Genomic DNA, 25,346 nt, shown 5'->3' with positions numbered 1-25,346 from the left:
AGGAGAGAGATAGGATGTGCTGCTTGTGCTTTTTGCTTCTAAATGGAAGTTTAATGTCAAAAAATGTTGGTTATATCAGATATCTTTTTCTGTTATAGGTGCTAACTGTTAGAACACTGCATGAAAAACTTACATTGTTTTTGCCAGCTGGAGAACAAAATGCTTTACATCTTGCCCAGGTGTTCGAACCCTTTGCTGGTCTGAGTCCTGTACACTATAATCCTTATACAGAGGTATAATGCTTATTTTTAATTTATTCACATTCTTTCTGTGACCTTTTGTGATGTATACAAATAGTCCTAAACTAACATATGAACTCATTATCTCTAGCCATTATGGAAAGCAGCAGTCTGTCAGTATGAAAGAATTATTGCACCAGCCGAACAAAAAATAGCAAGCAAATTGAAGAAATTTATTTCAGAAATTCAGGACAGCCCTCAGCAGGTATGGTATTTTTGTAGTCTGAAAACTCCCCTAAAGATGAAGTTATTGAATTATTAAGTATTTAGTTTAGAGCAGAGGAGTGAGTACTTAGAGCCAAAGACAGCACTAATGAGTAGTGTCAGAATATGTTTAATTTTTTTTCAGGAGAAAGAGATAACTTTTTAACTTCATATTCCAGCTTCTTCAAACGTTTCAGAAATATAAAGAACTAATAAAGCATCCAAATATAAGCAAAGAATTGCTTTTTGAAAGGGAAACATTACTAGTAAGACTTCAAGATTACGTCAAAGGTAAAATGTATTTGAAAGTATTTAATTGCATTACGTTATTTTGCAAATACTAGAATTCTTTATTTACTTTTAAGATTTTATCAGTATCCCTAGTATGTTTTATAATTACAGTAATAATTTTAAGCTTGTTCTATTATGTTTCTGGCCTAACATGAATCTTTTCCTTGCGTTAGACTATCAGACAGACTTTGAAACTCGATGCCATGGTGTTCCTGGTGATGTTTCTGGACCACTGTCAGGCAAAAACCTTTCTGAAGTGGTCAATAATATTGTATGGGTACGGCAACTGGAGCTGAAGGTAACAGATTCCATTACCGTTTTCGACACAATATTGTCATAGAACATAAAACATGGTATTTGAGATTTCTGTGGGGAACTCGCCACATAAAAATTGTGAACTTCCCGAGAGTTATATCATCAGGATTCCTTGTCAGTGGTGCTGCTTGCTAAGTTAAATTTTATGAACTGACTCAGAAGACAGTCTTTTTGTAATACACTGAACTGCCTGCTTTTATGACTTTTTTTTTTTTTTTTCCCCCCAAAAAAAGACCAAAATTCTGAGACGAGGTGTTTTGTTAATTTTTAGCCTTCGGTTTGCATTTTAAAACTGTATTTAAGATTTACAGATAGCCAGATTCTGATACCCTAATTCTACTTGTTGTTATTAACCTGTATAGTGTCCCCTTGAAATCAAAGGGATTTCTTGTTAGTAGTTTTTTGAGTCAGTGCCTACCAGGGAATTTACTATAGAGACTGTAGTAAAAGTAGACTACAAACGATTCTGTGTGTTCTCTTACAACAGAATGAGTTTAAACTATATTTGGCTCTATTTTAACTTATGTTATTTTTTGTGTGTTTGTATTTACCCTTTAGTTAGAAACTCTGGAACTTTTTTTGAAAACTATTGACTGGCTAAAAGGAAAATGTTTTCTGTAAACATAAGTACTATTTACAATAACTATAGATTTGAACGAGTATAAAAGTTACTTATCCCAGAATAACTATTAGCCCATTTTTTGGGCATTCACCTGTGATTTGCAGAAATCTCAAGGGTCCATTTCAGCTGGATGTCACACAGGGTGGAGGTCTTAAAGGTGTTACTTTGTTAAATGTCCTACAGCAGCAGATCAGGTTTCACAATGATTTCTTCTGTTTGGTCTGCTAAAGATGTAGAGAGCAGTTCAGCTGATATGTGTCAGTTATTGTACTGACTAGGGTTTTGATTAATTTATCCACATGTAGATGTGAAATCCCATTTGCAATACCTTTGAGTATTGGCATGGACCTTATAGATACAGTAAAGGACACGTGGGAGATCTGTAGCTTTATGGAGTATTAACTAAAGACCAGGTGGGATACTCTGGGGTATCTTAGTAGTGGTAGACACCTGTGGTGGACAACTTATCCAGACCTGATTTACTATAATGGGAATTTGAACATCTGTGACACAACTCAGGATTCACTTTTTTTTTTTTTCCTAATTGGTTTTTGAATCTCGCTTGGATACTTTGTAATACTGATTTTTATTGTGGTGATTTTACTTTTCTAATTGCCTGCTGGGAAGTTAAGCTTTGTTTCTTTGTGATTGTGTTTAAGGTGGATGATGCTGTCAAGCTGGCAGAGGCTCTTCTGTCTGACTTATCTGGATATCATACTTTTCATCAACGTGCAGATTCTTTTCTGGAACAGTTAAAAATATATGAACAAGAACAATTTGATGATTGGTCTAGGAATATCCAGTTAGAATTATCAAATCCCAAGTCAGGACTTTGGTAAATACATTCTTGTTTAAATAATGTTTATGCTGAAATCTGTAGTGTGGTGAAATTCAATAGAACTTGGTGAATGAAATAAAAAAAATTACAGAATTAAGAATTGAGTGGAGAAATAAAATGGAAGAGTTTATTATAGCTTCATCATCCTGGCAGGCTTGGTTGGTAAGGTGAAGTATACAGGACAATGTTAATAACTAATCTTGCAGTTTCTAGTAACAGCTGGGATGAAAGACACGTTTGGTTTGCTTGTTGTTACTACTTGTTGTCCATTGTAATCCATTCAGTGATAGTGTCTAGAAACCAGATGAGATTAGAGTATAGCTGTGACGTACAGATGACATGTAGAGTAACAAATGAATTGCTATTCACAAGAAATTCTGCAGTCTAAATAGGTCAGATGGAAGAAGGGTGAGAAAATCAATTTAAACCTCATGAATTGTGTTTCCCAAAATAATGAAGGTACTTTATGGGATATTAAAATATATTTTAAGATTTTTTTTTTTAATTGACTGGTTGTGTAGTTCATTTCTGCATCCCTGTTGCAAATTTTCTTTGAAAAAAGAGTTTGTCCACAGTTTCGGAGGATACAGGAGTTGATACTTATGTGTAGACTTTTATTTTATGAAAAACACTCAAATATGACAAATAAGCAGATTCAGCACTCCAATATATAACAGCCATCTAATTTATTGGTACCATAAAATTTTGTTATTGTGACATATTAAAAGATGTAAAGAGATTACTTAAAAAGGAAAAGAAAAGAGGTAGCTCACCGCAAAAGGGGAATGCAGTGGATGTGGGAAATAAAAAAAGATGAGGAAAAAAGTGAAAAAATGGGTAAAGCTGAAGTTTTCATGAAAGAAGCCTAGGAGGATGGTGGCAAAAGCATTACAACAATAGAGGAAAAAAAAAAAGAGTAAAATCTAAAGATAGGCTGATATTCTTATTAGCATCTGATTGTGCATACCAAAATGTTCCACAGATCCAAGTCCTGGTTCTTGGATTGGTTGCCTCAGAGAATTTCTTCCCAATTGCAGTGCTGAAGGCTGCGGTCTGTAAAGTGGCTGCTTGAGACAGTAGGATGGATCCAGTGTATCTGAGAAATAGTGTCTAGCTGCGAGTTACATTTTAACTATTATGTTAACTATTGTAACAAGCCAGGAAAACCCAATAGGCATTGTTCATTTCTTGTCTTCATTGGCTTTTAATTAAGAGAAAGGTTACTATAATAATTTCTGAGTAAATCAAAATGTTAATAAAGGTAGAAAAATGTAATAGAATGGCATCAAGCTTTTTAGAATTGTTTTTTATATTATAAAATGCACCTAAGAAAGGATCAATTTCAAATTATATTCAATAAAATGTTTGATTTTGGTTTAGCATCCAAGCCAATAGTCCTGTAATGGAGTTGGATCACGTTTCTGGAACATTAAACATACTTTATTCAGATCGTTTGGTGACTCTCCTAAGAGAAGTACGTCAGCTATCAGCACTTGGTTTTGCTATACCAGCTAAAATACAGCATCTTGCAAATACTGCACAAAAGTTCTGTAAGCAGGCGGTCATCCTCAAACAGGTATAAAGTTAAATGTCATAATAACTTCCTGTTCTGACTTCCTGGCTTTTGTAATTTGTAAACTATTTTCTGACTTGTGGTTTAGCTTTTTGCTGTTTGTCTGTATGGAAGTGACTTGTTTCTTGAACAAATTAAGTCCTTAAAAGAGAACGAAAATAAGGAAATGCTTTATAATTTTGGAACGTGTCTTTTGAAACCCAATGAATTATAGTGTTAAAGCTATGTGAAGTTACCGTATGAATATACAAAAATACGACAAGTAATTCATTGACCTGGTTTTAGTCTCAGTTTCTAATAATTATAACTGAAGGAAAATGTCATTAAATGGACCAGCTTATCCTCACCATTTCTAGTTTTGAAATGACAGTATTAGCAAGTATTGTAATGGATATGTGTGTTTGTTTTTTGGGGGGGTTATCTTTTCACTGGACTCAATGCTACATAAGTTTTTATTGGGCTTATATTTCAGTTGAAAGACCTTGTCAAGTTGTCTTCTCTTCCTGTAAGATGCAAGAACAAATGTGTATATATTGGTAAAAATTCTTATGTAATTACACAGGCTCAGTTAGTTTCACATGAGGTGTCATTGGTGTCTGAGATATCTGCAAAGCTAAGGCAGAGATGACACAATACTTGGGAGATATTCATGCATCTGGGGCACTGACGAGTGCCTAAGTAGAAACCTTAGTCATCTCAAAAGGCACCAGATATCTATGTGCGGACAACTAAACCAAGTTGTAGGGTATCCCTCTTAATCCAGCTGCTAATCTGGAAGTAAATAGATCTGTTTTAGTCTTGTGCCATATTCTGGCGGATGTCATGGATGCTTGAAGGCCTCTGAAATGGCACTAGGTGCATACATCTCCATAATATAGTGAAACTGTGCTGCTTGCAGTAAATCGGAGATTGAATCTATTTCACTTAAGGTGAAGTATAATCACCTCAGACGGGTGTAAGTAGCAGTATTTTTTGCTATTAGAATTTGTCACTAAAAGAAGATAGGATCACATTAGCATTGCATATGTACTTCATTTTTGTAAACATTTTCTATTACAGTTAATTCTCATATCTTAATGGTACTCATTGGGCAATACTTTCAGAATACTCTGCATTACGTTCATTGGCATATAAATATTTTTATCTGTTCTTGTAAATTTAATCTTTCCATTTTTACAGGTGGCACATTTTTATAATTCTATTGATCAACAAATGATTGAGAGTCAGAAGCCAATGATGTTACAGTCTGCTCTAGCATTTGAACAAATAATTAAGGTGAAAGAATTCCTCTCTCTATATTTTAAATTTCAATGGTATCTGTGCATGTTCTGTGCTGCTTTTTCTGTATTTATTGCTGGATTTTTTTAACTGCAGTCTTCCCATACAGACACCACCATCTGTTTAATTAGCATTGATTGAAATCAGTGGGCCTTTTTTTTGATACTGTCATTTAAACAACTACTTACTCCTTTTTACGTTGGATATTAGTGTAATATGCTCTCTCAGGAATTATTTTTAGTGTTTGAATTTGCACATGAACTACAACGTGGTCACTTCCTTAATAGGTGGGAATGTAACTCCTGTTTTAGCAGTTCTAAATAATGCTTTGGTCTATTTTAGCAAAAATGGCATATACTTTATTCTGGAGATAAATTAGCATTAAGGAATGGTTTCACTGACTGTTATTAAGTCTCTGGATTTTGCAATTCTCTTGAGTATTTCTAATTCATGTTTTAGGCAGGTTGAAAGTAGATAGTTTCTGTTTTAGACTAAGAACAAAGAATCTGTGAATCTACCTGATTATGGACTTATGCATGCAGTTTGTTACGGTGGGTTGGTGTTCAGATATAATATAGTTGTTCTGAGAAAAGGATTTTTTTAATAATTGTTAGGAAGTTCACTATACTTAGAGAAATTTCAGGTTCTTTTAAGGAATTTGGAGCAATATGGAGGAATTTATTTGTTTTCATTTTTCTGCTTTGAAGGGACAAATCGAACTTAAAAATTACACTACAATCTATGGTTTTTTAACGCTGTATTTCTATTTTATGTCTGGTCAAACATGTTGCATATCATGAATTTCAGTTTACCAGTTTTGATCAGTTAGAAGCATTTCATATTCTTCCAACACTCTTAAAATATGAGAGTAGCTGGAGAATTATAAACTGTATTGCACAAGAGAATAATGCCTGCAGAGCAAGCCTTACAGAGACGATTGGAAACTCAGCCCTGAGAACTGTTTTGCAAGACAGAGTATAAGAATCAGGCTGAAAGTAGTTTGCACAAACTGGTGGAGAGACCAGACCAAACTGTAGGTTCAAAAGTTTCCTGGAAAAACTTCCCAAACTATCTCTTACATTTTCCTTGGGCTGGCTGCAGATTATGCCACAGATTCCTTTAGTGTACAGACACTAAGACAGTGATTGCAGAAGTGTTGAAAGGCACAACATATTCTCCTATTTGATGTGATTTCTGCCTGTGGTGGTGTAGTCCTGTCTCCCAGCACCCTACATCTTTTAGGAATAGGTCGAGTTGTGGAACTTCAGATCCTTTTGTGTTTTGATTTTCTACTGTAAACTTAGCAAAATGTATAAAACCTCCAGAACCTTGATAAAAAGCCCAGAGAAATGGAGCTCCCCAAAGCTGCGTGTGAGTCAGTGGAATTTTACAGTGTAATTTAAAAAAATTATTTCATGATGAATGGGTGAAGCTGGATAGTAATTATTAGTGTGACATTTTGTTTTCTGGTCTGTGCAGAACCAAGAGGAAAGGAGGAGTGTAAGGTGTCCTCTTAGCTTAGGATGTCTGCTTATATGTGTGGGGCAGGAGTCTCAACATCAGTGGATTTATTTCAAAGTCTGTTAAGAGTCTGGCATTAATCCTTCCCCAGTGCGTTGATGTAGCTATAATGATATGTCCACGTGTCTGGAATTTCCCAGACTGTTATGTCTCTAATGCAGTAGTGAGAGGGAGGTCCTCCATTTTTTTTACAAGGAGTAAAACCATCTTTCTAATATTATCACTTCCTGTATGCGAGCTGGTAGACTATATTTGTCATTAAATCTTACAAAGTTTGTATGATTTTCAAGCATTCAAAATCCGGTCCTGGAGGAAAAGCTCAAATAACGTGGGATAATCCTAGGCAATTGGAAGCTTATATCCAAAAACTCCAAGCTGCTGCTGAACGGCTTTCCACCGAAAATAGAAAACTAAGAAAGTGGCACACAAACTTCATTGAAAAGGTATATTTTCCAGTTGAAATTGAAACCATGTCTCTCACCTTTTCTTTCATTTATGTAGTGATGAATATGTTTATTATCCTTTAAAATTCTTTTAACAGGTTATATCGCTCATGAATATTGATCTACTTCGGCAGCAGCAGCGATGGAAAGACGGACTCCAGGAGCTCCGAACTGTTTTTGCCAGCCTCGAGGCACAGGCAGGGTTTCATTATCGTATTGCAAACTGCGAATATTTGACTTTTCAACAGTAATCAAGATTTAAGACTCAAACATGGCATGATTGAGTTCGTTTTGAGTAAGAAGTTAACTAGCTAGCTCAGGAAAATTGACTGTGTACCAGTTGATGCCGGATGTGAGGTAAAATCTCAGATGAGGAGGATGAGGACGATCTTTTTTTATGTCATGCGAGTAATGGAAGAAGAACGACACTTGGTCAGATGGTGGGGGTTAGATGAAAAAATGGGAAAATCGTAGATCAATTGTGTCTGAGCCATTAATGCAAGGTAAAATAAAGAAATTGGTACAGATATGAGTGACCCCCAGGCAGAATAGAACAAATATATTAAATTTAGAATTAAAATGCATTTATGCCTGAATTAATGAGAAACCCACATTATTATTTGTTCACTTATCAACATCAACTTTCAGAATAGAAATGTTTATATTGGAAAAGGCCCTTAAGATCATCAAATAAGATGATAAGGATTTTGTTAAGACTATCATCTTATCAAAGTAACTGGCTGATATTATTATCCCCTAAGCTATTTTGAGGCATCATTCAAGTCAGTTTAATTTTTCCTATAGCCTTCAGCAATAATGGGGCTATATTCTTAGATGGATGTGGTGTTCTTAGCCTTTCTTATGCAAAACCAGATTATTTTAGTTGGCTTTTGTCATTCAAAGAAATGCAGTATTTTTGCTGCATTTTTCTTACATTTTTTCCAACTTCTCAAGATAATATGAATAATTAGTAAGTGCATTGATTCAGCTTTTGGTTTGTAATTTCTTCTGAAATCTAGTTTGCAAATTTATATCTTGAAGTGAAAATTAATAGTCTGTATTTGCTTTAACATCTGTTTGAAAATTGTTTTGGTATTACAGAATATTTTACATGGAAAATTAACTGAACTGTATTTGGTCACTTTTTTTTAAATCATTGACCAGAAGTGGTGAAACTAAACTAAGTGTATTCTGGTTTCACCATCCAAAATTACAAGATGGTATAGTCTTACTGCTGTTGTCATCAAGATTTTACGTATTTCTTTAAAAAACCCTATTTATAATTATCTTAAGGCTTAATTTAGACAATTTCAGGTGTTCTTAATCTGTTGAATCTTTCTTTTGGGAGAGATCCTCTGGGCAGCGTTGAATTGTAGGGGAGACCTTAAGTGTGTAGCTCCCTGCAGCAACCTTGGACTGCCTCCAAAGCCCTGGCTGAAAATCTCTATCCAATTAAATAAGAAGAGAACCTGTTAAGCTGGAAGAAGTTTCTAATTTCTTTTTCACTTGTGTTGCCCTTTTGAAAATCCCTGTATGGCTTTACAAGTGACCATTTACAGACTTGAGTGTGTGATACAGCTTTACACATTCTTACAGTGCAATGTAGTAGATTCCAATGAAAATTTGAGTTCTTTAAGAGAAATTCTTGTACGTAATTGTTAGTTACGTTGATCTGTGGAAACATACAAGACTTTTCCGAAATACTGTTTAAAAGGTAGCTTACATATCATAACAAAATAAAAGGTGCGATACAGGTTTAGATCTCTCAGCCAGCCAGCTCTGTATCTTATTTCTAGCAGTCCTGTGCATTTTACAGTAACCTTGAAGAATCTCATAGTAAGCCAATGGGCGATGAACCTCAGTGAAGTTGTTATGTTGAACTGCCATAGAGAGTGGTTTGATCTGGATATTAGTTTTTTATTCTTGTATTCATTTCAAATAAATGTAATAGCTCTAGATCTTCTTAATATTCAAACTGGTCATAGTATTGTAGAAGATCTGGAGTTGGAGGGGACCCACAAAGACCATAAAGTCTGCCTCCCTGCTCCTCGCAGGACCACTTGAAACTAAACCATATGACTAAGAGCATTGTCCAGATGGTTCTTGAACTCTGACATACTTGGCGCCGTGACCACTTCTCTGGGGAGTCTGTTCCAGTGGTGTGATACTTCTTTGAATTTTACTAAGATCCTGGTCTTCAGGCATTGTACTGTGCTCAGTTTCATCTTATAATTATTGCTTGAGGCATAAAAGAAAATTAACATTGTTGAATTTTAGGGTTTCAAATCATGTGATATGAAAGCTTGGAGACAGCACTGGAATCATCAGCTTTACAAAGCTCTGGAGCATCAGTATCAAATGGGCTTAGAAGCGCTCAATGAAAATTTACCAGAAATAACGATTGATCTAACATTCAAGTAAGTTATTTTCTTTTTTTCCTGTTAAGAAAGTATTCTGGCTCAGATTACATTCAAATATTAGTTTTTGTGTGATTTGTTTCACTTTTTAGACAAGGCCGGTTGCAATTCAGACCTCCTTTTGAAGAAGTACGAGCTAGATATTATAGAGAAATGAAGCGATTCATCTCCATTCCGAATCAGTTTAGGGGAGTAAGTGAAGCAGAAGAAGAGTCTATATTCACTGTTATGACCGAAAGAAATGCAAATGGATTTGTGACTGCTTTCAGTAAAGCAGAGGATTTGTTTAGAAGGCTGACAGAAGTTTCTAATCAATTCAAGGTATTATCAATATTTGACTGACTCGTGCTTTTTTTTTTTTTAGTTTTGTATCATTTTAGGCTTCAGACATTTTAGAAGTAACTGAGCAATGACTTTTGTGCCTTATTGTCCTTGGACATTCTAGAAGTAACTGAACAATGACATTTGTGCATTATTGTCCTTGGACATTCTAGTAGTAACTGAACAATGACATTTGTGCATTATTGTCATTTTCTACAAGGCATATAAGCAAAAGCTTAGTAAGTCCACCCGTGTTAAGCCAACCACGTAAGCACATACCTAGCTTGAAGAATATGTATAGTTCCCATTGAAGCCTCAGTATTATAGCTGTCTTTTTGCTTTTGTTCAAAATCCGTTTTGATTATCCTTAAATGTGTGAATATATCAAACCATTTTGTACCTCCGGATTTTTGCACTGAGAGAATCTGTAGGTAATTGAAGGAGCACAAAGGTTAAAGAGAGTGTAGCTTGAAAACATTATTAAAGTATTTTAATATCATTGAGAAACAGAGATTTTTTTAGCCTGGAAAAATATTTCTTTTCCATGAAATCAAAAATAATGTTGAAAAGGAATGGATCGTAATTGGCCAAGTAGATGTGGAAACTCTGGTGAAGACCCATCTTTCCAGCAAACAGGACTGGGAAAAAAACTTCAAAGCATTAAAAGTGAGAGGGAAAGAAGCAGAACGTCTTCCAAGGTATAGTGTAACTATTATGTTGTTTGAATAATGTATTCTATCAGATACTTTAAAGGTAATAGTAAAATAAAAGTATTCTTTTTATGTGGAGGTATAGAATGAATTTCAAGCATTTTAAAAATATTGATGTACTTTTAAAATGTTTAAATTTTTGCTTTTTGGATTTATTTTTGAACACTTATTCCCTTTTATCTACACAGCCTTCTCTAAAAACTTTTAATTAAGTCTTCCTCTGATATGATGGGAAACCCTCTCAAAATTCAGGCTGATTCTGAAATACTACAAAAAAGTGGTATTTTAACAATTCTTTTAGCTAAGTCTTACACATGTTCAGTGCACGTGGCAGTTAGGAACAGACTTAGTGAATGTTTATACATGAAATAATTCCTGTAGTGAAACACTTGATTACCTCTTATAACTTATAGTTTAAAATATGCTGGTGTAGGCTTTTGTTCTTACATATATGCACATGGAATTTAGTGTGTTGCATAGTTAGAGTTCTCAAATGAAACTGGTGGGAATCGTGTTGAGAACAAGTAAAGAGAGGTGACATTTCATATAGGAGAATGGACTGGTAGAACTTGTTGGCTAAGTGATACTGTGAGCAGTAAAGATTTTCATGAGTTCAAGGACAGACTGTGGTGAATAGAAAAGAAATTGGCTGGTGTGTCTTGTAGCCAGATATCACATGTGGCAATGAAGTGCCATGAGTTGAAAATAATTGGTGCTGAGGGAGGATACTCAGGAAGGAATCAAATCAGGCAGCCCTTTTTCTTAGTGTTCTTTAGGCATCTACTTGTAGTCACTGCGAGATATTAGATATGGGGCCTTGAAATGACTCACTATGGCTATTCGTATGTTCTTAGGACTATCGAAGCCCAGGTTAGTAAATTCGCATGGAAATCAGAGATTTAAGGATGTGACTGTACAAATAATCAAAATATTTTTCTTTTTGAGTGTAGAAATAGTCCTTTTGAATTTAGTGACATGAAATAAAAATGGTTACATAAAATCAAGCAATTTTCTAACTATTTGGAGGAGCAGAGCATTAGGCCGTATAGTCCCCATAAAACTAAATATATATTTATAATGGTTATTGAAATATTTCAATACTATGAATAATTTTCCTAATAAGCTATGACTTTTTAAAACAGAATTATGAGGGATTTTTTTTCTTATTAGCCTACAAAATCAGGGTAAACTATAGACGTGCATAGATCTTAGAGATATTGACACATAAGTATACTACTGAATATTTGCTGTTTTTTAATCTTTTGTCTTGAAGCACCATCAGGATAGATTGTTTAACTGTTAATTGCAACCCTGTGAAAACTGTAATTGATGATTTCATCCAGAAGTTGTATGATGTTCTTGTCATTTCCTTGAGAAAATCTATTCAAGGTAAATAACTTTAATTAATAGTATTTTTTGGTTTCTGTCGTACTTGTAGACATTTGTGTTAATGTAAATACTCTTTTTATGAAATATTTTATTCTTGGGCACAGTGACCTGCAGAAATTGCAGTGCAGAGAAAGTAATCTGCTACTAATTCATCACTACAGGCCTAACCTAAGACCCTTTGATGTCCATGTATATCTTTCCCATTCACTTATTTTGGCCACATCTGTTCTGGCCGTAAAAGAATACATATGAACGTTATTTTATTTGTTTCTTCTGTTTGGAGGAAAATCTCATTTCAGGGAGGAGAATATCTTTGACTTTTGAGGGAGGAAAATTTCTTAGGCATTTGAGGGTAATTGAAGGGGGCATCATGAAATGTTGCAATTAAAAAATATTAGATTTTTATTTCAGAAATTGAAATACTTTGTGAGGAGTCTTAAATAATCTAGACTTACTCCACAGAGTTACTCGTCACTTAGATTGTCAAAATGCAGAGTGTTAAACAGTGCAAAGTATTTCTCTATTTTTAAGTGGTCTATCTATATCTGGCAGAGGTGAACAAAACGCAATAAGGTGTGGATGATGAGAAATACCAGCACTTTGTGCGTTAAATGTAACAATCAACACAGGAAATACAGAACAGGGGTTGTGCAGAAAGTGAATTATTTCCATAGCCTGAAAAATGAATTGTTTCCTGGAAGATGTATTATTTCCTGGAATTGTGTAGCTCCTTTCTCAGTACCAAAAAGATCTACCTTGGTGGGAAAATACAACATTATAGCCTAATCAGGCTTTTGTTTGTGAATCTTTTCAGTATTTAAAGCAAGGTGGCTTTAGTTAGTTAGTTTCTTTAAAAATAAACCCCCCCAAACCCCAAAAGCATTTTTAACATTTGTTTTTCTCCATTTACCCAAAAAAAGACCTATACAGATTTTGAAAGCATGTAAATAAATGCCTGTGGTATTTATGTTTAATTCTCAGAGGGGAATCTGATACTTACGGTCCAAATCGTACACTAGATGCAGTGGATTATATTTAAGAAGCTATGTGTAAACACAAACATGCGGTTTTTGTTGGAGCAGCTTGTAAGATTGGGGTCTGCAATGTGTCTGCAATGTTTTAAGCAAATACTTCGCATACATTATTGTATCTTATGACAATGTTGTATCACAGTACATTTTTGCGACTTGGATATTTATTAATACAAATACTTTCTCCATGATAACTTTGTTTTCCACCTTTATATAGCTCACCTATATGACATTTCTTCATTTCTTACTGATGCCACGGAAGCATTAGTGATCAGACCCCAGACTGTAGAGGAAATAGCAGAAGACAATTTAAAATATTTAAACCTACATGAACAAAAAGAAGGGGTAAGATACTATTTAATCACATCCATAACAACAGCTATCAAAAATGTAATTGCTTTCTAGTATGGAAACTTACATTTAATATAACTGCTTTAGAATGTGCAGTAGCCATATAGGGTCAGGGCAGTGGTCCATGTAGCACAGTACTTTGTCTCTAGCAGTAGAATAAAGTGGCTGCCTAGGGGAAAATATAAAATTGGAGTAGCATATTTGATGCTTTCCTACATTCTAGCCTCCAGACAGAACCTTTTTGAGTTTTATGTGGTTCCTGAGCATATAGTGTCTTTCTCTTGCACAACCTTACCTCCTCTTCTCCTGACAGCAAATACACCTTTGACATCCAGAATATCCTCTGGTAAAGTGTAGGTCAGTTACCTATTACCTGAAAGACCCCTCCTTCTATTTTTTTTTTTCATCTGCCACCTGTTAACTTCATACCATTTAAGTCTTGCATTGGAAGAGACATGGAGCAATCAGTCCCTATTCTTGCTTTTCATGACACAATTGTACTGTTCTTTGTTGTGTCCTATATGAGCCATGTCTTTTCTAGATAGAGGAATTTTAGTTTGCCTGGTCTTTTGTTATACGTAATCCACCCATAACTTTGATCATCCTTGTTGCCCTTCAGTAAGTCTTTTCTAATTTCACGATAATATTTTTCTACGGGACCAACACAATTTCGCAGTTTTTAAGATATAAGCAGATCATGGATTTGTAACAGTATTATCTCTTCTATTCACTTTTTTACCTTTGTGACTTCTAAAATTTGTTTTACTTCCTACTGCTCAAATTAAGGTGCCATTTTTAAAATCTGGCTGGTAACAATCCTGAACTGCAGTCATTAGCTCAGAACTGAACTTGTTCATGTGAAATTTGTTTTTTCACTTAAATGTCACTTTATGATTATCTACTTGAATTTGGTTTGTCACCATTATCCTCAGTCACTGTTTCTTCTAAGTTCATTCTGCAGTTCTTCACAGATGAACTATTTTAATGCCTGGAATAGTGTGGTATTAAACTTTATCATCTCACAGGTCAGTCTCCTTTTCCAGCTCTTCTATAACACCTCGAGCAGTCCAGCGCACGTACCTGCAGAACTCCATGGGTAACCTTTCTTTATTGCAGGAACTAGCCATTTCCTCCTATCTCTGTTTTCTATCTTTTACCCCAGTTAGTCATCTCTGCAAGGACGTTAGTTCTTATGTGAAGGTTACCAGGTTTCCTTAAATGCCTTTGGTGAGGGGTTGTGTTAAAAACTTTTTGGAAACCCAACTGGAATATATAATTTTAATTTCCTTCATCCATACCCTTACTGATGCCTTTAAAGAACTTTGGTTCTCCAAAATTGTGGAATACTACAAAAGACACATTAACTCTTCCCAACCAGACAATATTTATCCAGAAGGCAATTCAGTTCTAAATGAATGCATCTGAGTTTAGGTATCTATGTACAGGTGTTTGCTTTGTGTGTGCACTGTTAATATGCTCAGTGGAAGTCTGGTTCAGTTGCCCACAAGTGCATTTCTAGAGTTGTTGAGATGCATATCCAACATCCACACGAGACTGGCAGACATAACAGGAGTTCTTGGAGGCTGCCTTTCTGTAGCTACAACTGGAGGCCAGGCAAGTGCCCTCGGGCATCTCAAATGGCCCTAGGCATGTATTTGTGAGAAACTGAATCAATTCCCTAGTGAATATAGTCAGTTGTAGCCTAAAACAATCGATTTCTCCCTAAAGTAGACATCTGGTGGTTGATCCTCCTGAATTGATTTCTTAGCTCCCTTAAAAGCTCAATGCAGTTGATAATACTTAGGTGTCTACTGTTTGGGGATGTCCTGGTATATCTGAAAGTTCCATACAAGACTGGCAGCTATGACACAGGACATCTAGAAGACCCATAACTTTTGAGAAAGTGGATGTAAGGTAGTTGGGATAGAATAGGGGATTTCAAGTAAGGCTGGAAACCTCCTGGAATTAAATGATTGAGACCTTGGTTTCAGTGGTCTTTGGTGATAATGAAGTTTTAGAAGCCAACTTAACGAGCCCAGTACAGACATCTAATTTTGGCTTAATCTTTATCTTGGATACAGTTTGACTGTTTGGCTGCTAACTCAGTAAGGACTGTGTTAGGTTGGGTATAAGTATTTACATTTTGTAGGAACTCTGGGAGAATTGTTGGATGTTGAAGAAAATGAATTCTCTATAATTTACAAAACAGTATTGCTCTTTTATATGAATATAATTTGTGTTTATTTGAAGTATCTGTATTCTTGCTTTTTGCTATTCTATATTGTTGTGGGTTAACCCAATAGGCAGCTAAGCACCACAGCTGCTTGCTGACTTCCTCACTCACTCGAACAGCCTCCCCCACCCGCTGTGAGACAGGAAAAGACGAAAGGAAGAGTAAAAGTCAGAAACCTCATGGATTGAGATCAAAATACTTCAATAAGTGAAGGGAAAGTGGAAGAAGAAAGAAAGAAAATAAAAAATAAAGAATGAACAAACAAAACAAGTGTGCAGTCGCTCACCATCTCCCCTGGTTATATCGATGCCCAGCCAGTTCATGAGCAAAAGATGTCTAACCTACTACCTAAGCCCCACTCCGCCCCGTTTGATTGCTGAGCATGACATAATGTGGCATAGAATATTTCATCCTGGCTGTGTTTCCTCCCAACCTCTTGCACACCCCCAATCTATTCACTGGGGCTGGGGGCAGAATGAGAAACAAAGAAAACCTTGATGCTGTGCAAATACTGTTCAGCAACAGGTGAAACAATAGTGTGTTGTCAGTATGAGCTGCTACGAAGAAAGTGAACCCCATTCCAGCCAGATTCAGCACACACATATACGTATTTACTGAATTCTGTTCTTCTGCTGCTGGTCTTGAATCTGATTAAGTGGATCTCTGCAATATGTAAAGAGGCACTTACCTGTTTCATAGGAAACATTCAGTTCTGTATAGCTCACATCAGATCAAGGTTTAGAATTTCTCTAAATATCTCAGGTACTATTTTTTCCAGTGTTTCAATGTTATTCTATAAACAGTATTAAAAAAGCAGCTGTATATAAGCATAAAATCTGTGCATACACAATTGATGATTCTTGTGTATTTACTTGTAGTTTGGATGAGTAGGATTTGCTGAATTTTTACATACACACATATTTTCAATCCACTTAGATTTTTCTCCTGTTTCAAGAGGCTGAAGATAAAAACAAACTTTTGCGAACTGTGGCTGGTGCAGGTTTGAACACTATCAGTAACCTAAGAGCTACATGGGATAAATTTGAATTAATGATGGAAAGCCACCAGCTTATGATTGCAGAACAGGTAAAAATAAAAGATTAATATTTTACCTTAAAATGTTGAAATTATTTTGAAGAAGTCTGGAGAAATATTTTTTACTTAGATTAAATCCATAATTTTTCTCAGTTCTCATTACTGAGTTGAGGGAGAGCATTTAAAGGAAGAATACTTAAACTGCTTAAACAATACCTAGGTGAAACTTCTGTTGAACGGATGCCGAAATCAGTGTTACACTGTTGTACTTCTGTCTCAACTTTCTGGTGAAAGAGATAGCTTAATGAATGCCATGTTTAAATGAGCAAAACAGAGTAACAGTTAAAATATAGCATTTTTATTACTTTATCATGTTTTTAGAACTGATGCTTGTTGTTTTCTTTTCACATAACTTTGCTAAATTATGCAGTCCTGTAATTCCAGTCCATAGAGAAATTGCTGAACTCATTTAAAGTTCTACTGAAGATATCAATATGCCATACAAATATAGCAATTTTTCTATGTGTTGTAAGATGCAGGCTAAATAGGTAGCATAGGCCAAATAAGTACCTCTTAAATACCAGCATAAAAAAAATAAATTACTGCCCCCTTTTTTAAAAAACCCAGCAGAATAAAGATGAACTATTTCTTAGGGTATTATACAAGAAGTTTTGTGAGTTTGATTTTGATCAAGTTGTAGTTATCAAGTTTTGAAGTTGATACTTTGATTTTGATCATAGTTGTAGTTGAAGGAATTGAAGGAATTTCATTTTAACTCTTGCTTTACAGATTGAAATGATGAAAGGAAATGTGATTTCACGTGTTAATACATACCATCAAGACCTGGAAAAGTTTAAAGCTCGTTGGGATCAGCTAAAGCCAAATGATGATATCATTGAAACAGGTGATCAGGATGTGCTTGAGAAAAGTGCTCAGATCATAAAGGAAAAAAAAAAAGAATTTGATGAACTTGAAACCGTGAAAGAAAAGCTCATGTATGTATGTTTATTTCCCTGTATACCTTATTCATTAATGTATGGTTCAGTATCTCAGAAAATGTTAACTAATTTTTATCACAACAGATAATATAAGGAGCTTCATTATATTTGTATTGCATGTTTTTCATTAGTTTTTCAGGGTCCTTTACATGACATGAATTTATCAAGCTAAGTTTTTCTAGAGTTTTTTGGAATGAAAAATTCAGGAAGCCTCTTTGGGTTTCATGTAAGGGAGTCTGTACGATGAAGGCTTGATTCTGACTTGAAATTCTCACTAAGAGAAGGTTTGGGATATTGGCCCAAGAAGGGGGAATTATTACTTCAATCCTCCTGTAACTTAAGTGGGCAAGAGCTCACCTCTCCCCTTTCTGGTGTCCTATCTGATAGACTGTTGTGCAAAAGGAAAGGATTTTTGCTCTGGGTGCCTACTTTCAGTAAAGCTCATTGCAAGTCTTAAGCAGGCAATGTTTTCTATTTAAATTCTTAGCTTGCCACTTAAATATGATAGTAACTAAAATTAGCATATTGTTTCTACCTAACAGGAAGAAACAATCAATTAAAAATTATTTTCTTTCAAGCTCTGGTTTTTGGGGGACAAAGTAACTTTTCTCATTAAGTGAGAAATAAATGAAAGATTATGGAAAATAATTACAAATATGGGAGAAGATCGCTTTGTAGGAGAGTTATCCCTCGTATTCCTTTATTATTTCTATTCAAGAAGGAGACTATAAGGAAATTGCAGTTGTCAGCAATGCTCTTCAATGAAGCCAATGGCTTTTCTAAAAAATGTATAATTATTCCCATATGATACCATGTCTTAAACCATAAATGTGTAATGGGGTAATGTAACGTATAATACAATGATCTTTTTATTCAGTGAAGAATGCCGTCATTTTAAATTGGAAGAGCCAGACTTCTCATTGTCAAAAGTTGTATGTCAAGATATTAAAAGTTGTGCAGAAGTCTGGGCGTTGTATGAAGAGTTTTATCAAGGTTTTCAGGAAAAAGCTAAAGAAGACTGGATTACTTTTAGGTATGATTTTGTTACTTTTTTTTTCATGGACATATATGTGTGGTTGTAGTACTGTGTTGTTATGACCTTTTTCTATTTGATTGTCACACAGGAGTAAGACATACCTATTTGAAGAGTTTTTGTTTAACTGGCATGACAAAATGAGGAAGATGGAAGAACATACTGTAATGACAGTAAAGTTGCAAAAAGAAGTGGACAAATATAAAGTAAGATGCTAATTACAAAAAAGAGTATAAAACCAAAAATGTTTTGGTGTTACTGGGTGATATATTGCATTTTGTAGCTTATTGTTCAGTTCTTATAATAAAATCAGTTACAATTTAACAAAATATCATCTGATACTGTTCTGAACATTTCACTTACTTTTGAGAACCTTTTAGTTCCTTACAGTGAACAGGAAGGTCGTTACAGTTTACACAGACACACATTTAGCAATGAATTTTCCTCAGTCATACTCCTAAACATTAAACTCAGGAATTGAAAAAAATGTATTTCAGTTTAAGAAAGTAAGTTTTTGTTTTGGTTCAATAGCATTTCGCTCTGTAATCAAACATATATAATTTTCATAAAGACTAGATGGATTCACATATGCATTTTTGCTATAGATGATAATTCCACTCCTAAAATATGTAAGAGGAGAACATCTTTCTCCAGACCATTGGCTGGATCTCTTTCGTCTTCTGGGTCTTCCCCGAGGTACTACACTTGAGGGTTTGTTATTTGGAGATCTACTAAAAGTGACGGATACCATTATAGAAAAAGCAATGGAACTTAAGGTATGAATAATTTCAAATAAAGGTACTATATTTTATTTTATGCTTTATTTTATATCTTGTATTGTATATCTTGTTCTGTATGCATCTCTGTATTTTTCTTACTATAGAATTTGTTATATTATTGAATGGAAAGTTTATTGCAAGCTCTGTAGTTTCAAATGAAATCTATTTATGCTTTTAAATAGGATTTGAATTGTCGGGCCCAAGGTGAAGTCACAATCAGAGAATCATTACGTGAGCTTGAACTCTGGGGAGTTGGAGCTGTCTTTACATTAACAGATTATGAAGATAGCCAAGGCAAGACTATCAGGCTTATTAAAGACTGGAAGGACATAGTCAACCAAGTTGGAGATCATCGCTGTCTTCTACAGTCCCTCAAGGACTCTCCGTATTACAAAGGTTTTGAAGATAAAGTGTCCATCTGGGAAAAAAAGCTGGCTGAGTTGGATGAGTATTTGCAGAATATGAACCAAATTCAAAGGAAGTGGGTCTATTTGGAACCGATATTTGGTCGTGGAGCTCTGCCCAAAGAACAGGCTCGTTTTAACAGAGTTGATGAAGACTTTAGGTTAGTGTTATGGAATGTGGCTTCTTTTTTGTAGTATCTTTGACATGTATAGGCTAGAACATTTTTCATGGTGAAAATATTTGGAACAATTTGAATATGTATGGAGATGAAGATCAGCAACAGGATATAGATCATTAGATATAGGTTTGTGGCAGTGACATAGATGAGAATAAAACTGGTAATGTAGGTTTCATTTAATGGAGTATATTTGGAGAAGGGAATCACATGAAACATCAAAGCTCACAAACAACGCAGGCAAACACAAGATCAATCTTGTCAACAGAAGCAGAGGTGATGTAATTGTTTTTTCAAGAATTGTTTCTTGTTGAAGACAAGCACTTAGTTCGCTGAGAAATTACACAGATGGACTTTTGGGAGAAATAGATGGTTTATTTGTTCCAAACAAGTCAAAGAGGTAAAAAGAGAGGAGACTTTAGAAATGTAGAAAGATATGTACCATTATCTGTCTTGATTTGAGTTAAAATGACTTCTTAGAAGGAAATAAAAGTCAAGAATTGAATTTTCATGGTTTTGGGTGGAGAAATTTTAGCAAGAAATAGTTGTTATTAAATTATATTGTACAGACATGGATGTAAATTATGAAAAGTTTCATCATTAATACTGAAAACTGAAAGTTATAGATCAGATATTTACATGACTTACCTGTACTTTATTTACATAACTACTCGTATACCGTATTAAGATTAAAATTTTAATGGCTGTTTTATGAATTACTCATTTTTTTTTTCCTGTGAAGATCCATTATGTCAGATATCAAGAGTGACAACAGGATAACATCACTGAATGCCCGGACAGGAATAAGAAATACCTTAATTACCTTACTTGATCAACTTCAGAGATGTCAGAGATCTTTGAATGAGTTTTTGGAGGTACAGATGACATTAATATATTTTTCTGTAAAGAAAGTTGCTACGTTTGAATTTAAATAAACAAAACTGATTTATTTTGTTTTTATATAGGAAAAGCGCTCAGCATTTCCAAGATTCTATTTCATTGGAGATGATGACTTATTAGAAATTTTAGGACAGTCCATGAATCCTATGGTTATTCAGTCTCATCTTAAGAAACTTTTTGCTGGTAATGCATTGATCTTCATTTGTGAAATGTACTTATTTAGAGACAAGGTTCTTCAAAGCTAAATTATCTGTTGCAGACTTTTTTTTTCTCTCTTTCTGCTACTAGAGACTAAGGAATTAATGTTTGACTTAACGATAGATAATTTCATTGCTGTTTTCTGATTAATAGGCATTAATAGTGTGAGCTTTGATGAAGAATTTAAATACATAGTTGCCATGAAGTCTGTAGAAGGAGAAACCGTGTCACTTAGAAATAAAGTTCTTCTGTCAAATGATGTGGAGGTAAGAAAATCCCATCCAAGTAGTTCAAGCATCTTTGAGAAATTATTTTGTAATGTAACTTCTGAGTTGTTTTTTGATCTGTCAGGTATGGCTAAATGGTTTGGCTTTGGAGATGAAGGAGACCCTGAAGAAAATGTTAATTGACTGTGTTGATGCTGGAAAAAAATCACAAGGTTCAATTGATCCATCGCTCTTTCCTTCCCAGGTAGTAATTAATCCAGTAATGCCACTGTATAGTCTTAGATTTACCAAATAAGTTATTTTTTTGAAGTCTCATAAAGAAGTATACATATGGATTTGGAATAAAATAACCCCAAACAAATCCATTTTATTCACTTACAGTGTAGAGAAATTCTTAAAAATATGTATTCTTATAATTCTTTTGTAAACATTTGAAATACTCAAGTGCTTTACATGGCACCTGATCTAACATCTGTTTGTTGAATTTGATGTGAATCTTGATCTTAGTTGGTAGTGAATGTTACATGCAGGGCTGCTAAGAGTAACATAAAAAAGCCCTTTTTGAATCTGATTAAAATACTGTTTCTAAAGCTTAGCTGTATAAACAGAAATAGCCATAAACATGAAATTATTTTGTGCAATTTTGACAAGTAGCACAGAGAATCACACAGAATCACAGAATGGTTGTGGGGCGAAGGGACCTCTAGAGGTCATCTGGTGTCCCCCTCCCCTGCTCAAGCAGGGCCACCTGTAGCTGATTCGCTCAGGACTGTGTCCAGACAGATTTGGAATGTCTCCAGGAATGGAGACTCCACCACCTCCCTAGGCAACCTGTTCCAGTGCTCAGTTACTCTCACAGTAAAAATTGTTTCCTGATGGTCAGACAGAGTTTCCTGTGTTTCAGTTTGTGCCCATTGCCTCTTGTCCAGTTACTGGGAACCTCTTAAAATAGCCTAGCTCCATCTTCTTTGCACTGGCCCTTCATGTATTTATAGAAATTTATAAGATCACCCCTGAGCCTTCTCTTCTCCAGGCTGAACAGTCCCAGCTCTCTGAACCTTTCCTCGTAGGAGAGATGCTTCAGTCCCTTAATCATCTTTGCTCTTCACTGGGCTTTGTCCAGTAAGGCACCTGTTCTCATTGGCTCCTCTATCACTTGGAAGAGGAATTTGTCATCCATGAAGTCCAGGAACCTCCAGGATTGCTTATGTCCTACTGTGTTGCCCCTCCAACAAGTATTGGGGTGGTGGAAGTCCCCTGGAGGACCAGGGCCTGTGAAGCTGCTCCTGTCTGTTTGTAGAAGGCCTGATTCACTTATTCTTCCTAGTCAGGTGACCTGTAGCAGACACCCACTGTAACATCACCTTGACCTGTCCTCTTTAATCCTAACCCATAAACTCTCAGCTGGCTCCTTATCCATCTGCAGATGGAGCTCCATACGCTCCAACTGCTCTCTTACGTAAAGGGCAATTCCCCCTCCTCATCTTCCCTTCTTGTCCTTCCCAATGAGCCTGTATCCCTCCCTTGCAACACTCCAGTCATGGGAGCCACCCCACCACATCTCTATGATCATAAGGTCATAGCATACAGATGTCTATTTCGTGATGTTTATTCACCATACTGTGCGCGTTAGTGTACAGGTACTTTAGAAAGGTATATTGAGTTCCTGGAGAGGGTTTAGGGATTTCTCCATAATGGTGCCTTGTAGGCACTTCTTCACTGATACGTAAAGGGCAATTCCCCCTCCTCATCTTCCCTTCTTGTCCTTCCCAATGAGCCTGTATCCCTCCCTTGCAACACTCCAGTCATGGGAGCCACCCCACCACATCTCTATGATCATAAGGTCATAGCATATAGATGTCTATTTCGTGATGTTTATTCACCATACTGTGCCCGTTAGTGTACAGGTACTTTAGAGAGGCACCTCAGCATATTGAGTTCCTGGAGAGGGTTTAGGGATTTCTCCATAATGGTGCCTTGCAGGCACTTCTTCACTGACATGCAAGAGCTGGAGGTGACCCTGCTTACACCCCATTTTGTTGATTTTTGTGATCTCTTCCTGTCACATCACCCCATGCCCAGTGAGGATAACTTCTTAAGCCAGGTAATAGACAGCCCTACCAGAGGGGATGCAATACTGGACCCCTTGGACACCAGTGCAAGTGAGCTAATTGGTGACATCAAGATTGGAGACAGCCTGGGCTGCAACGATCATGCACTGCTGGAGTTTGCAGTCCTGAGGGATAAGGGTCAGGGGAAGAGTAGTCAGGACCCTGAATTTTAGGAAAGCAAACTTCCAGCTGTTCAAGGAAGTCAATAGAGCCCCCTGCAGAACTGCCCTGAGGACAGGGGAGCAGAACAGAGCTGGCAGATCTCTAAGGATGCTTTCCATAGAGCGCAAGAGCTCTCAGTCCCCAGGTGTAAGAAATGAGGAAAGGAAGGCAAGAGACTTACATGGCTGAGTTGAGACCTGCTGGTCAAACTAGAGCAAGAAGGAAATGGAGAGGCAGTGGAAGCAGGGACAGGTATTCTGGGAAGAATATAGGGACACTGCCCGGATGTGTACAGATGGGGTCAGGAAGGCCAAGGCACAGCTGAAGCTGAACTTGTCAAGGAATGCAAAGAATAATACGGGCTTCTACAGGTACATTAGCCAGAAAAGGAAGGTCAAAGAAAGCTTCCCCCTCTGATGAGCAAGACTTGCAAACTGGTAACGGACAAGAAAAAGGCTGAGGTACTCAACAACTTTTTTTCCCTCAGTCTTCACTGGCAACCTCTCTCCCCATACCTCTGGAGTGGATGGACTGCAAGGCAGGGACTGGGGGAGCAAAGTCTTTCCCACTGTAAGAGAACATCAGGTTTGTTACCACCTGAATATACAGAAGTCTATGGGACCTGACAAGATGCATCCCAGAGTTCTGAGGGAATTGGCTGAGGTAGTTGCCAAGCCACCCTCCCATGATATTTGAAAAGTCATGGCAGTCATGAAAAGTCCCCAGTGATGGGAAAAAGGGAAACACTGCACACATTTTTAAAAAAGGTAGAAAGGAGGACGCTGGGAACTACTGACCTGTCAGCCTTACCTCTGTGCCAGGGAAGATGGAACAAGACCTTCTTGAAGCTATGCTAAGCCATGTGGAAGACAGGGAGGTGATTTGAGACAGCCAGCATGGCTTCACCAAGGGCAAGTCTTGCCTGACCAACCTCGTGGCCTTCTATGATGGAGTGACCTCATCAATGGACAAGGGAAGAGCCACGAATGTCATCTATCTGGACGACCTTCTGTAAGGTCTTTGGCACGGTCTCCCCCAACATCCTTCTCTAAATTGGAGAGGTATGGATTTGATGGGTGGACTGTTTGGTGAATAAGGAATTGTTTGGATGGTTGCATCCAGAGGGTAGTGGTAAATGGCTCAATGTCCAGATGGAGATCGGTAACAAGTGTTGCCCCTCAGGGGTCCTTATTGGGGCCAGTACAGTGCAATATCTTCATCAATGACGTAGACAGTGGGATTGAGTGCACCCTCAGCAAGTCTGCAGACAACACCAAGTTGAGTGGTGCAGTTGACATGCCTGAGGGATGGGATGCCATTCAGAGGGACCTGGATGGGCTCGAGAAGTGGGCCCGTGTGAACCTCCTGAGGTCCAAAAAGGCCAAGTGTTGGGGCCTGATGGGATGCACCCTCGTGTGCTGAGGGAGCTGGGGGAAGTCATTGCTGGGCTGCTCTCCATCATCTTTGAAAGCTCCTGGAGGACAGGTGAGGTGCCTGGGGACTGGAGGATAGCCAATGTCACTCCAGTCTTCAAAAAGGGCAGGAAG

The 25,346-nt window shown here is 36.5% G+C and overlaps 1 protein-coding gene across 1 annotated transcript in view; it reads left to right on the top strand.

Annotated features, from left to right (window-relative positions):
• The window catches only part of DYNC2H1 (dynein, cytoplasmic 2, heavy chain 1), a 197,053-nt gene that overhangs the window by 7,905 nt on the left and 163,802 nt on the right, over positions 1-25,346 (top strand). Inside the window, exons 8-31 of the mRNA XM_009889410.1 lie at positions 99-233; positions 331-444; positions 623-734; positions 908-1,032; positions 2,331-2,506; positions 3,890-4,085; positions 5,262-5,357; positions 7,172-7,324; positions 7,423-7,521; positions 9,602-9,741; positions 9,834-10,062; positions 10,633-10,760; positions 12,046-12,161; positions 13,410-13,537; positions 16,713-16,862; positions 17,601-17,806; positions 18,687-18,842; positions 18,934-19,048; positions 19,448-19,618; positions 19,804-20,186; positions 20,944-21,076; positions 21,167-21,284; positions 21,453-21,565; positions 21,651-21,770. Of these exons, the coding sequence (XP_009887712.1) occupies positions 99-233; positions 331-444; positions 623-734; positions 908-1,032; positions 2,331-2,506; positions 3,890-4,085; positions 5,262-5,357; positions 7,172-7,324; positions 7,423-7,521; positions 9,602-9,741; positions 9,834-10,062; positions 10,633-10,760; positions 12,046-12,161; positions 13,410-13,537; positions 16,713-16,862; positions 17,601-17,806; positions 18,687-18,842; positions 18,934-19,048; positions 19,448-19,618; positions 19,804-20,186; positions 20,944-21,076; positions 21,167-21,284; positions 21,453-21,565; positions 21,651-21,770 (3,612 nt within the window). The remainder of the gene's footprint in view (positions 1-98; positions 234-330; positions 445-622; positions 735-907; positions 1,033-2,330; positions 2,507-3,889; positions 4,086-5,261; positions 5,358-7,171; positions 7,325-7,422; positions 7,522-9,601; positions 9,742-9,833; positions 10,063-10,632; positions 10,761-12,045; positions 12,162-13,409; positions 13,538-16,712; positions 16,863-17,600; positions 17,807-18,686; positions 18,843-18,933; positions 19,049-19,447; positions 19,619-19,803; positions 20,187-20,943; positions 21,077-21,166; positions 21,285-21,452; positions 21,566-21,650; positions 21,771-25,346) is intronic.

Source organism: Charadrius vociferus, unplaced genomic scaffold (genome assembly GCF_000708025.1).
Source record: "Charadrius vociferus isolate BGI_N301 unplaced genomic scaffold, ASM70802v2 scaffold87, whole genome shotgun sequence".
Taxonomy (NCBI): domain Eukaryota; kingdom Metazoa; phylum Chordata; class Aves; order Charadriiformes; family Charadriidae; genus Charadrius; species Charadrius vociferus.
Note: the sequence above shows the minus strand (reverse complement) of the source record. Positions and strands in the feature narration are given on the sequence as shown.